Below are 11,223 nucleotides of genomic sequence, written 5' to 3' on the forward strand. Positions count from 1 at the left end.
CTCCCCTAACATACAAGATTTGTTGATAATTTTCTTGTGAACAGTGTAAAATTAGTCATTAGTTGCTGCTAAATGTCTCACATTCAGTTGTTTGGCCCTCCCCAACCTGATTCACCATCACTCGCCCCCCTCAATCGAATATTTCTGGCTCCGCCATTGGCGGAATGCAGATGTAGGAACAACTGGGACATCCAACCCTATGACTAATTAACTACGGTATGTAGATGCAGGAACAATTGTGTCATCCAACCCAGTGACCACGCCAACGAAAGCAGACGAATAAATAATAGGTTCTCGTTTAGCCATCAGTGTTGAGCGGACAAAAGGAGAGAGAGCATCCTAGCTAGAGAAAATATTACATCATATAAAAAGATTAATAAAAAACTGCGGCTTGAATACTTGAGCAAACTGTTCTACCTAGTATATAGATAATTGCGTGACTAATTAATTGCGGTATGCAGATGCAGGACCAACCGGGACATCCAACCCTGTGGCAGTACCCACGCTAGCGGAAGCCGACGGAGAAATAATAGGTATTCTTCTTTAGCCATCATTGTTGAGCAGACAAAAGGAGAGAGGGCACCCTAGCCAGAGAATATATCATATCACATAAAAGATTAAAAAAACTGCTGCTTGAAAACTTGAGCTAACTTTTCTACCTAGGATACTGATAATCTTTTGACTAAATAACTACGGTCCGTAAATGCAGGAACAATCGGGACATCCAACCCAGTGACCACGCCAACACTAGCAAGCGAAAAAATAACAGGTATTCTCGTTTAGCCATCAGTGTTTAGCGGACAAAAGAAGAGACATCATCCTAGCTAGAGAAAATATTATATTGTATAAGAGATTAATAAAAAACTACGACTTGCAAACTTGAGCTAACTTTTGTACGTAGCATTCAGATAATCTCGTGACTAATGAACAGCTGCATACAGATGTCGCAACAACTGGGACATCCAACCCTATGGTAGTAGTCACCCTAGCGCAAGCCGGTGGAGAAATAATAGGTATTCTTATTTAGCCATCAGTGTTTAGCAGACAAAAGGAGATAGAGACCCCTAGCTTGAGAATATATCATATCATATAAAAGATAAAAAAACATCTGCTTAAAAACTTGAGCTAACTTTTCTACCTAGCATACTGATAATCTTATGACTAATTAACTGCGGTATGTAGATGCAGGAACAATTGGGTCATCCAACCGAGTGACCACGCGAACGCAAGCAGGCGAAGAAATAATAGGTATTCTCGTTTAGCCATCAGTGTTGAGCGGACAAAAGGAGAGAGAGCATCCTAGCTAGAGAAAATATTAAATCATATAAAAGATTAATAAAAAATTGCGGCTTGAAAACTTGAGCAAACTTTTCTACCTAGCATGCAGATAATCTCGTGACTAATTTACTGCGGTATGCAGATGCAGGACCAACCGGGACATCCAACCCTGTGGCGGCAACCACGCTAGCGGAAGCCGGCGGAGAAATAATAGGTATTCTTGTTTAGCCAGCAGTTTTGAGCAGACAAAAGGAGAGAGGGCACCCTAGCAAGAGAATATATCATATCATATTATGTCATGCCCTATAAACCTTTTTTTTCACTGATTCAAGAATGATAGTAGTGTTAGTTGTGAAACATTTGTCTAGAAGAAGTAATGAACCTAACTCATTGAATAAAAGATGCATGCTATTATCTGCAAAAGAAAGACACACGCTATTTACTTTTTACCCAAATAGAAAAACCTACTTCATGTGAAATATAAATGTAACTCAAATGGTTTTTACGATAGGAATTTTTTTCCAATATGGCGAAGAAACAATTCAGCAAAACACCTTTTAGTTATGTGTATTTTTTAATGCAGAAATATTGCATTTTCCATTGTGATAGAGCAAAATAAAGTGCTCAAATATCAAGTGAGAGCTGAGACTAGCTACTTGATTGAAGTATTCTGTAGCACAGAAACTTTGATTCGAATGGGTTAATGAGAGGACCCTGTGCTTTCATTGAAGGGGAAGCACACGTTTTATCACAAAGACTATGGGGGTGTTTGGTTGCAAGTGACTAGACTTTTTTGATGGGCCAGGGACTAAAGAAAAAAGACCCTTTAGTAGAGTATTTTTCTAGACCCTGTAGAAAAAGTCCCTCCTGTTTGGTTACATAAAGATTAAAAGGGACTTTTTTTACACTAATCCATGTAACCAAACACAGCGTATAGTTGAGTTTGTTTCCTAAATAGTACTACATGCTGGTCCAAGACTAACAACTCAAGAGAGGCTTCAAGCCCCATTCTTCGAGATACTCTCTCTAGGCATCTTGATGCGAGCGGCAGTAATTCATGCTGGAGGGTCCCTTTGGACGCAATACATGCATGCATGTTTCAAAGAAAGGTTGGACGAATCTCATTTATTTCCTTGTACCTACTCTCTCCGGGCCTCACCAAAATTGATATCCCTTGTCTGCATTGGTGCCCCTGCCTCCTCTGGCGCCGGCATATCAAATTTCATATTTCACTTATTACTATGAGTTGGCCCGCCTCAGTAAAGATGGTTAATTGTAGGGCCAGCTGCGAGTGCGGCGTTGCAGCGGCCGAACGCCAGGGAGCTCTTTATCCCCTCGTGGGTATGGCCTCAGGATTCACTCCTGTGAGGCTTTTTGCAAGTATACAAGCTAAATATACATCTGCATGAATAGTTCCACCGTATGAGGAGTTGCACATTGCCTGTACCATTGACTTGACCATTCGAAATCAATGTACTGTAAATGCAATGCGCAGCTGGTGCAGGCGCACGAAAAGTTTGAATTTTCTATTTGACCAGGGCATCATTGCCTGTTCCAGCCATGTCTTGTAATGTACTCCCTCCGTCCGAAAATACTTGTCAGGAAAATGGATGTATCTAGACATATATATTAGTTCTAGATACATTCAATTTTATCTATTTGTGCGATAAGTATTTTCGGACGGAGGGAGTACTGTGTACCATCGACGCATTTATTTGATTTTCCAAAACTTATCATCAAATTATTAATGCAATTATATTCGCAAAAAAATAGTAATATAATTAACTACTTTTTAGAAGAAAAAAATACCTAACTAACGCAAAGCCAAGAGGGATACCGTATCGGGTAACTCCTTTTATTTTCTCGGCAATGTTATGTATCTGTGCAATCAGCCCAAAATGCTAAATGGAGGACAAGCTCCATGGTAATTTCTTTTCTTTTAAAAAATAAATCAAAATAGCATTTTGTAGTTTCAAAAAATTCTATAATATTTATCACGCATGTGCAAATGGTTGTATACGATATGTGTATAAAAATTAAAGATAATATATTATGGTCAGATATACACAAAAAAGAACAATCAGGATATTAAAAAGGTTGAACTGTATGCGCATTGTTCCTTATTAAGAATTCATAAACTTGTCTTTTTTTGGTAGCTCTCATCAAAATATATTTCATCGTCAAACTTTACACACATGTAGAATACATCCATGCGAGTGAGTATGAGTTTTTTCAGAATTTTATGAAACTCGTTGTCCAAATGCCTTACAATTGGCGCGTTTCTTCGATTTTCCAAAACTATTCATCAAATTGAATGTAATAACACATGGATGCAATTAACTACTCCTTATGTACTATAATGTAAGATGCTATTACATCTAATATGCACGTATATTGAATGTAATAACACATGGATGCAATTAGCTACTGCTTTTTGAACAAACAATTAGCTAATTGTGCCTCTTTAATTTAAAAAATATTGTGTCGCCGTTCGGGTGCTAATAACACATGTTCATCACAGATTTTTCCGTTTCTACAATACTAATCCTCAAATTAGTGTGCAATTAGCTATTGTTGTTTGAACAAATAAGTAATTGGATGTGCCTCTTTTAAAAAAATGCCCCCCCCCCCTTCTGGTGCTAAAAGTGCACCATCATCACGACATTTTTTTCTCCTTAGCAAAACTCTTCTTAATCCATCGTCTTACTGTATCCAAAGAATAAACAAAAACACATACACCTGACGTGTCGTTCTGCGAAAAAAAAGAACCACAACTGTCCCATGTGCCTGTCGCCAGCCCACTTTTATCATGCACTAGCAGCTGGGGCGCCACCCGGTGGCGCCGCTTAGGAGAAAGCTGGGCGGTGCCAGGTGGGAGGCGCCCCTTCGGCTGCTTCTTTCTTTTTCTACCGCCACACATGCATGTACATCTGAGAACCTTGTTAACCAATGACCATAAAGTAGGCCAAATCACTTGAGTAGTAATCCAAATCATTAGGGATGAAAGCAGGCACTAGTGCAGAACCGGGCTATAGCACCGGTTCATAAGGGCCTTTAGTTCCTGTTCTGCAACCGGCACTAAAGGGTGGAGACTAAAGCCCCCCCCCCCCCTAGTACCGGTTCTGCATGAACCGGGGCTAAAGGCCCACCACGTGGCACGAGCCCGCGCAGTGGTCTGGGGGACCTTTAGTACCGGTTGGTAACACCAACCGGTACTTAAGGATATTTTTTTCATTTTTTTTATTTTTTTTATTTGACAAAAAAATTTGAATTTTTTCCGAATTTTAAATTTTTGAATTATTTCACGATTTGTCTCTAATCACCGCTCATCTTTGCTCTGCTCTAATCACCCCTCATCATTCCAAATCGTCTAACTTCCCGGCCGGTCACCCATCTTCTCACTACTCCAACCAGAGCATGCTTAACTTCCGAGTTCTATTCACCCTAGTTTCCAAGTCTGCACATGTTGTTTACCTGACAATAGTAAGCTGCCAATCGTATTAACCCTCATGAATTTAGTTTGAGCATGTAGTCACATGTTTCACCGTTTTAGTTTGAAACTATTATTCTAAAAAATAATTATTATTTAGTAACCCAAATATTTCTTGAATAAGTAGTTTGACCACAGTTTGACCAGATTTGACCATAGTTTGACCACAGTTTGACCAAAAGTCAAAAAAACTAAAATAATTATTTATTAACACTAATGTTTCTTGAATAATTAGTTTGAGCTTAGTTTGACACCAACTTGACCAGATTTAATGAAAATTAAGAAAATACTGAAATTTGAACATATCTTTTTTTCCTTTTAGAATTTGAGGATTCTAAAAAATTGCAAGCAGGATGTAGGCGGTTCAAAGCGGATGCGGAATTTCGTGCTGATTTTTTTGATATATTATGCGGGTTTTTTTGACATTGTATGCAAAAGATATTGCCGTTTTAGATTTTCATAACACTTTTTTTGCAAAACATGTCCAAATTTAAGTTTTTTAATTTTCCTAACTAGTAGATTAGTAACATAACTACATCTCGAAGGATTTCAATTTTTGAAGTTTTTATCATTTTATTTTGCTTTTTACAAAACTGAAAAGGCGATCCGGGGGGTAGAGTTTGAAAATGGGCTCTTTAGTCCCGGTTTGTGTCTCCAACCAGGACTATAGGTCAGACCCCTTTAGTCCCGGTTCGTGGCACAAACCGGTACTAAAGGTTAGCCCTGTAGTACCGGTTTGATCCACGAACCGGGACTAAAGGGGCTCATGGGGCCCCGGCCTGACGCCAGCCTGCCACCACCCCTTTAGTACCGGTTCGTGACACGAACCGGTACTAAAGGTTCAACACGAACCGGCATTAATGCATAGTCGTTCGAACCGGGACTAATGGTACCTTTAGTATCGGGCCAAAATTGAACCGAGACTAATGTGTCTCACATTAGGTCCTTTTTCTACTAGTGAGGTTTTTGGAGAAGTAGCAATCAGCTGCATAGTTAGTTAAACTATGCATTACATATATGCTAGCTGGTTCAAAAGTAAGGGTAAGCAGTTTTGGTAATGGTATGCATATCGCACATTGTCAAAAAGTGGAGGCACAATTCCTTGTATGGTAAGGCAGAGTTCATGGCTCCCACACGCGGCAGTGGCGGTCCCCGACGATCTGTCTAGAGGCGGTGAATGACACTTCTCAAAATAAAGAGGACATTGGCGATGACCCGACGACGCACTCCACAACAAGCTTGGTGACGAAGGGGTTGCCAGCAAGGAGGTGCTCCCTGAGCTATTGAAACTGCAGCAATCAGGCCTCCATCCTCAAGTGTGTGAAAAAACATGAATGGCAGCCAAATGATTCACAGTACTTGATGGACTAAACATCTAGAAAGAAGCTTTAAATCCACAACTGAAACGTAAGAGTGATCTACTGACCAAGGTCAATAACTTCTGGTCTAACCAAAGACAAAATATACAAGGGTAGCAGATCATAGAACTTATATTGTTGTTAACAAGCCAGAAACCTTCTATCTTCTGAACAAAATGAAAGCTAAAATCTTCAGTCAGGGCATACTTTCAATTTTTTGAACAATATCAAGTGATACCGCTTATGTAGTGATCGTTCCTGTAAAGAGGAAGCACATGGCCAATCATCATTCAATTCATGCTTACTGGAAACAAATAACTAAGAACAAATAAGATAACTTGCAGTATAGGAGGTAATCCTTCCATTTTAATTGGAAAATGCCAAATAGTACATGCTACAAAAATAAAATGTTCTGCAACTACCCATTTTCTCAAAAGAGAGTAAATTATTAAACCAACTCCCACTTCTGCAAAAAATGGAAAAGAACCAGGGTAACCTTGAAGATGCATGTGCAATTAGAACAACCATGTATCCTTGACCAACAATGAGACTTAGAATTGGCACAACACTCGACTGCAATCAAGGGTACTGACCGACAATCAGAATTCTGCATCTATCTATCAATGGACCCATTGGAGGAACAAGATATTCGGGAAAGGGAACTGACTGGTAGTCAGAATTCTGCATCCATCTATTGATGGATCCATTGGAGGAACAACAAGAAACTCAGGGAATGGGGGCCGACCGAGAAGCAGATTGGGCACTCATCGAGGTCGAGCATGGTGTTGTCTGCATTATTACTTATTAAGCAGGTCTCTATTGCAGAGTGAAATCATCAGTTACCAAGATTTTAAATAATAGAAAGAACAATAACAGCAAAACAAACAAATTCAGGGAGTGGTCTCATGAAGATGTACTTCACATTGCCCCCGCAAAAAAAGAAGAAGATGTACTTCACATTGTAAGAAAGAAGAAAGCTCAGAAACTGTGGTATGAAACACATTCACATAACCATTCTGAGTTGTAGCAAGTTCAAGGAGGAAGGCAATGTTAATAAGTTGGTACACCAATCTATTCCTAAGAATGGTCAGTTTTAATGGATAAAAAACAATAATCTATTCTTATCAAGCTTTTCATTGGTAAAAAGTTCGGCACCCGAATAACTTGTTAGCAGCAAAACTTTTCATTAATGTGAAAATAGAACTGCAACATGATCTTTTATGAGAAAAGAAACTGACATGAGGTAAAAAAAAGAGCAAACATAGATGGTATGGCAGAAGAACAAATGAAAATCCTGATGACAGGGTATAAAAACATGATGAAAAGATGCACATCTGCAACTAAAGCTTGCCCAAATGGAAGAACAATACTTTGGGTAAATGACGAGCTGCACATGAGAATAACATGATGCAATTAGTGCAAATAAAAAAAATTCTTGCATGAACAAAAATGTACATATAGACATAGCCCAGCTTCCACACATGAACAAAAATCAACACTTGGACACATCAGTGGAGAAATAATAGGTATTCTTATTTAGCCATCAGTGTTTAGCAGAGAAAAGGAGATAGAGCACCCTAGCTTGAGAATATATCATATCATATAAAAGATAAAAAAACATCTGCTTAAAAACTTGAGCTAACTTTTCTACCTAGCATACTGATAATCTTATGACTAATTAACTGCGGTATGTAGATGCAGGAACAATTGGGTCATCCAACCGAGTGACCACGCCAACGCAAGCAGGCCAAGAAATAATAGGTATTCTTGTTTAGTACAGCAGTGTTGAGCTAGCTTTTGTACTTAGCATACTGATAGTCTTGTGACTAATTAACTGCGGTTTGTAGATACTGGAACAGCTGGGACTTACAGCAACTCGAGCGAACATGTGGTGATCTCCATGGCACGTCCGCCATTCCGTGCGGTGAACCAAGACCTGTTCACACCCTTGAGCGTGTCGATCGGCCCTTATCATCGTGCTACTTGTTCAGAAAGATGGAAGCAAGAGAAGCAGCGCGTGGCCAAAGCGACCCTAAAGTCTCTCGAGCATCAGCTCAGGCAGCAGCTTTGGAAGCTTGTGGGGGATGTGAAGGCGCTCTACGTGGGTTTGCCCAACATGGAATTGGATGATTTCGTCACTATGCTGCTGGAGGATGGGTGCTACGTGCTCACTACATTTGTAAAATACCATGAAGATCCGGTTGTCATTCCGCCCAGAGGTGAGCGGAACACGGTGGTGCGCGATATCATGTACCTCCTTGAGAACCAGTTGCCTATGATAGTCCTTGAAGAGATCCATCGGTGCCTGACGCCTGGGAGGTCCGTCGTGGAGGACGTTGAAGAGCGTGTTCTGGAGCTGCTGAAGGAACAGCTCTACATCAGAGGAGAAAAAAGGCCGCTGACCGTGCCGGCGGCGCCTTGTCACCTCCTACAACTGGTGCACAGGTACTTCCAGCCATCCATTTCCGTAAATTCTGGTGAACAATCGGAACCTCCTCAGTTGGAGAGAAGAAGTGCAACTGGAAGCGACGTTCAGGAGGGAACTCAAGACAGGGATAATACGCGCCGTCGCGTGGGTCGGTGGCAGCAGGTGCAGGCGGCAGCTTGTCAGCTCCTGCAACTGGTGCGCACCTATTTCCAGCCATCCATTTCCGTAAATTCTGGTGAACAATCGGAACCTCCTCAGTTGGAGAGAAGAAGTGCAACTGGAAGCGACGTTCAGGAGGGAACTCAAGACAGGGATAATACGCGCCGTCGCGTGGGTCGGTGGCAGCAGGTGCAGGCGGCAGCTTGTCAGCTCCTGCAACTGGTGCGCACCTATTTCCAGCCATCCATTTCCGTAAATTCTGGTGAACAATCGGAACCTCCTCAGTTGGAGAGAAGAAGTGCAACTGGAAGCGACGTTCAGGAGGGAACTCAAGACAGGGAGGATAATACGCGCCGTCGCGTGGGTCGGTGGCGCCGGGCGACGGAGTACAGCAGGTACGGCAACGTGCAGCTCAAGCCTCGGGAGTTCAAGGATGGTGTGGAATCCATTCTTGACGTGCGTCTTGAAGGAAGCACGCTGTGGATCCCTCACCTGCGGATTGATAGCAGCACTTGGACGATCCTACGCAATCTGATGGCGTTAGAGGAGCAGACAGGCACAGGAGGGAGCCCCGTCACGGCCTACTGCCTGTTCATGTCGCAGCTGGCGTCTAAGGTGGAGGACATTGAGCTCCTGAAGCGCAAAGAGATCGTCGACCACTCGTGGGGCAACGACGAGGAGGTAGCACAAGGCTTCGCCGACCTCTGGAAGAAAGTGGTCTTGGACGACGTCGACAATGTCGACAGTAACTACCTACGCGACACATGGTACCTGCTGCATGACCGTTGCGAGAGCGTGGGGCACAACTGCTGGGGATCATTCCGCCACATCTACTGCGGCGAATCCATGCGCTTCCTTGCATTCGTCACCGCAGGCTTACTGTTTGCTTTTCAGCTCATTCAAGTCATCCTTGCCGGTTTCTCCTTGCGACAACAACAAGGCAAGTAAGCAGCCGCGCCAGCATAATGCTAGCTACTATAATAAGGGTAATTTGCACTGCCAGGTTTTTTTGTCCCTAGACTAGATCAGTCTAAGTGCGGATCTCAGTGGGTTTTTCCTGGCGCTTTTAGGATTTGCTTTTTTCGTTTGAATGTTCAGACTGGATTGCGATGGCCTGTCGTTTCCCTGTTTTCGATCAGTTGTAAGCATAATCTTGTGCGTGGTTGCTTGTTTATTTCCACTTTGCTTGCGTGTCGTGTCTGTGTTTTTGTTTACTGCAGCATATCATGAGCTTTTTTACAGTACCCTCGTACTCCAAAATAGAACAGGGAGTACCAATTAAATCCAACCATCGATTCTAAGGGGTATTATGGACCTTCTGTGTTGCTATAAAATTTTCCCCAAAAAAGTCTTCTTATTAATAAATCTTCCAGTCTATTTCATTGAGGATGAAAAAAAAATCCTTTGATCCAATCTATTAACGCCGCCGGCGTCGCAATCACGCGGCTCTCCCCTTGGAATGCCGTCAAGGGATCTTCCGCGTATCCGTCTCAACTCCTGACGTGCCCTCCCTTCAACGCAACAATCATCCTCTCCGCAGGACTAACTATCTTCCTGATGCTCGGCCGCCACACCGCCGATGGTTTTTCCACTTCGCTCATAGCGCTGCTGATTTATCAGGCAATTCCACCTCTGTAACGTCGAACATGTGCATTTGATATCTCATCGTCGGTCTCGATCCCTTTCTCCATGTGTGCATATCTTCGATCACTGAGATTGGGCCTTAATTAGAACCAAAATCCGGTATAGATACTTGAGTGTAAATAAGACCTTCGTAGATTGAAGACGACGAACTTGCAAAAAAGAATACAACGCCGGCATATGCATGTAGTTCTTGTGCATTGAATGCATACGAGCAGCCATTCGAGCACGTAGAAACAATATCCAGTCAAATCTTTTATTCCTATTCGCAAAAAAAAACGGTGTATTCCTCACAGAAATCAGATCCTTTAAGGTAACTGTTCGATCTGAATATTAGGCGCACTTACCCTAAAAAAAGAATATTAGGCGCACATTATTTGTCATCTTCTGTTACGTTTTCTTTTTTACGTATCTGGTGTTACGTTTTTACCCTTGAACTACAGTTACTCCTTAACACTTTGTACTAGTAGCGAATCAACCTGTGGTTGAGATGGTTAGGTGGACAGTGGTATCCCCAACCCACCAGGGTTCAAATCCTAGTGCTCGCATTATTCCTGGATTTATTTCAGGATTTCCGGCGATGCGTCTCTCGGAGGTGCTCATAGGGGTAGGATGTGCGTATGTGCGTTCATAGGGGTGAGTGTATGCGCATGCATATGAGCGCTTGTGTCTGTACTGATGCTCCGGAAAAAACACTTTGTACTAGTACTCCCTAACACTCGCGCTGGAGTACCAATAAGAAACATCCGTTGGATTAAAGAAAATGGACGGTCCGTGTTGATTTAAAGGTACTGTAAAAGAACTCTTTTTTTTAACACAGTACAGACGTGAGCGCTCATATACACACGCATACACTCATATCCAAAAAT

The 11,223-nt window shown here is 42.0% G+C and overlaps 1 protein-coding gene across 1 annotated transcript; it reads left to right on the forward strand.

Moving 5' to 3' along the window:
* Nucleotides 1-459: 459 nt before the first annotated feature.
* LOC119349835 lies at nt 460-9,864 on the forward strand. The gene is made up of 7 exons (XM_037617929.1): nt 460-533; nt 710-769; nt 942-1,013; nt 1,183-1,248; nt 1,421-1,492; nt 7,822-7,887; nt 7,974-9,864. The coding sequence occupies exons 3-7, from the start codon at nt 971-973 to the stop codon at nt 9,659-9,661; spliced, it is 1,935 nt and encodes a 644-aa protein (XP_037473826.1). The 5' UTR covers nt 460-533; nt 710-769; nt 942-970; the 3' UTR covers nt 9,662-9,864.
* Nucleotides 9,865-11,223: the final 1,359 nt, after the last annotated feature.

This window comes from Triticum dicoccoides, chromosome 1B (assembly GCF_002162155.2).
Source record: "Triticum dicoccoides isolate Atlit2015 ecotype Zavitan chromosome 1B, WEW_v2.0, whole genome shotgun sequence".
Classification (NCBI taxonomy): Eukaryota; Viridiplantae; Streptophyta; class Magnoliopsida; order Poales; family Poaceae; genus Triticum; species Triticum dicoccoides.

Bases quoted from the DNA above. Each gene is read 5' to 3' on its own strand.
- LOC119349835 (XM_037617929.1), top strand. From the start codon at position 971: ATGGTAGTAGTCACCCTAGCGCAAGCCGGTGGAGAAATAATAG. The intron at 1,014-1,182 runs GTATTCTTATTT...TGCGGTATGTAG, and splicing joins AGCCGGTGGAGAAATAATAG to ATGCAGGAACAATTGGGTCA. The intron at 1,249-1,420 runs GTATTCTCGTTT...TGCGGTATGCAG, and splicing joins AGCAGGCGAAGAAATAATAG to ATGCAGGACCAACCGGGACA.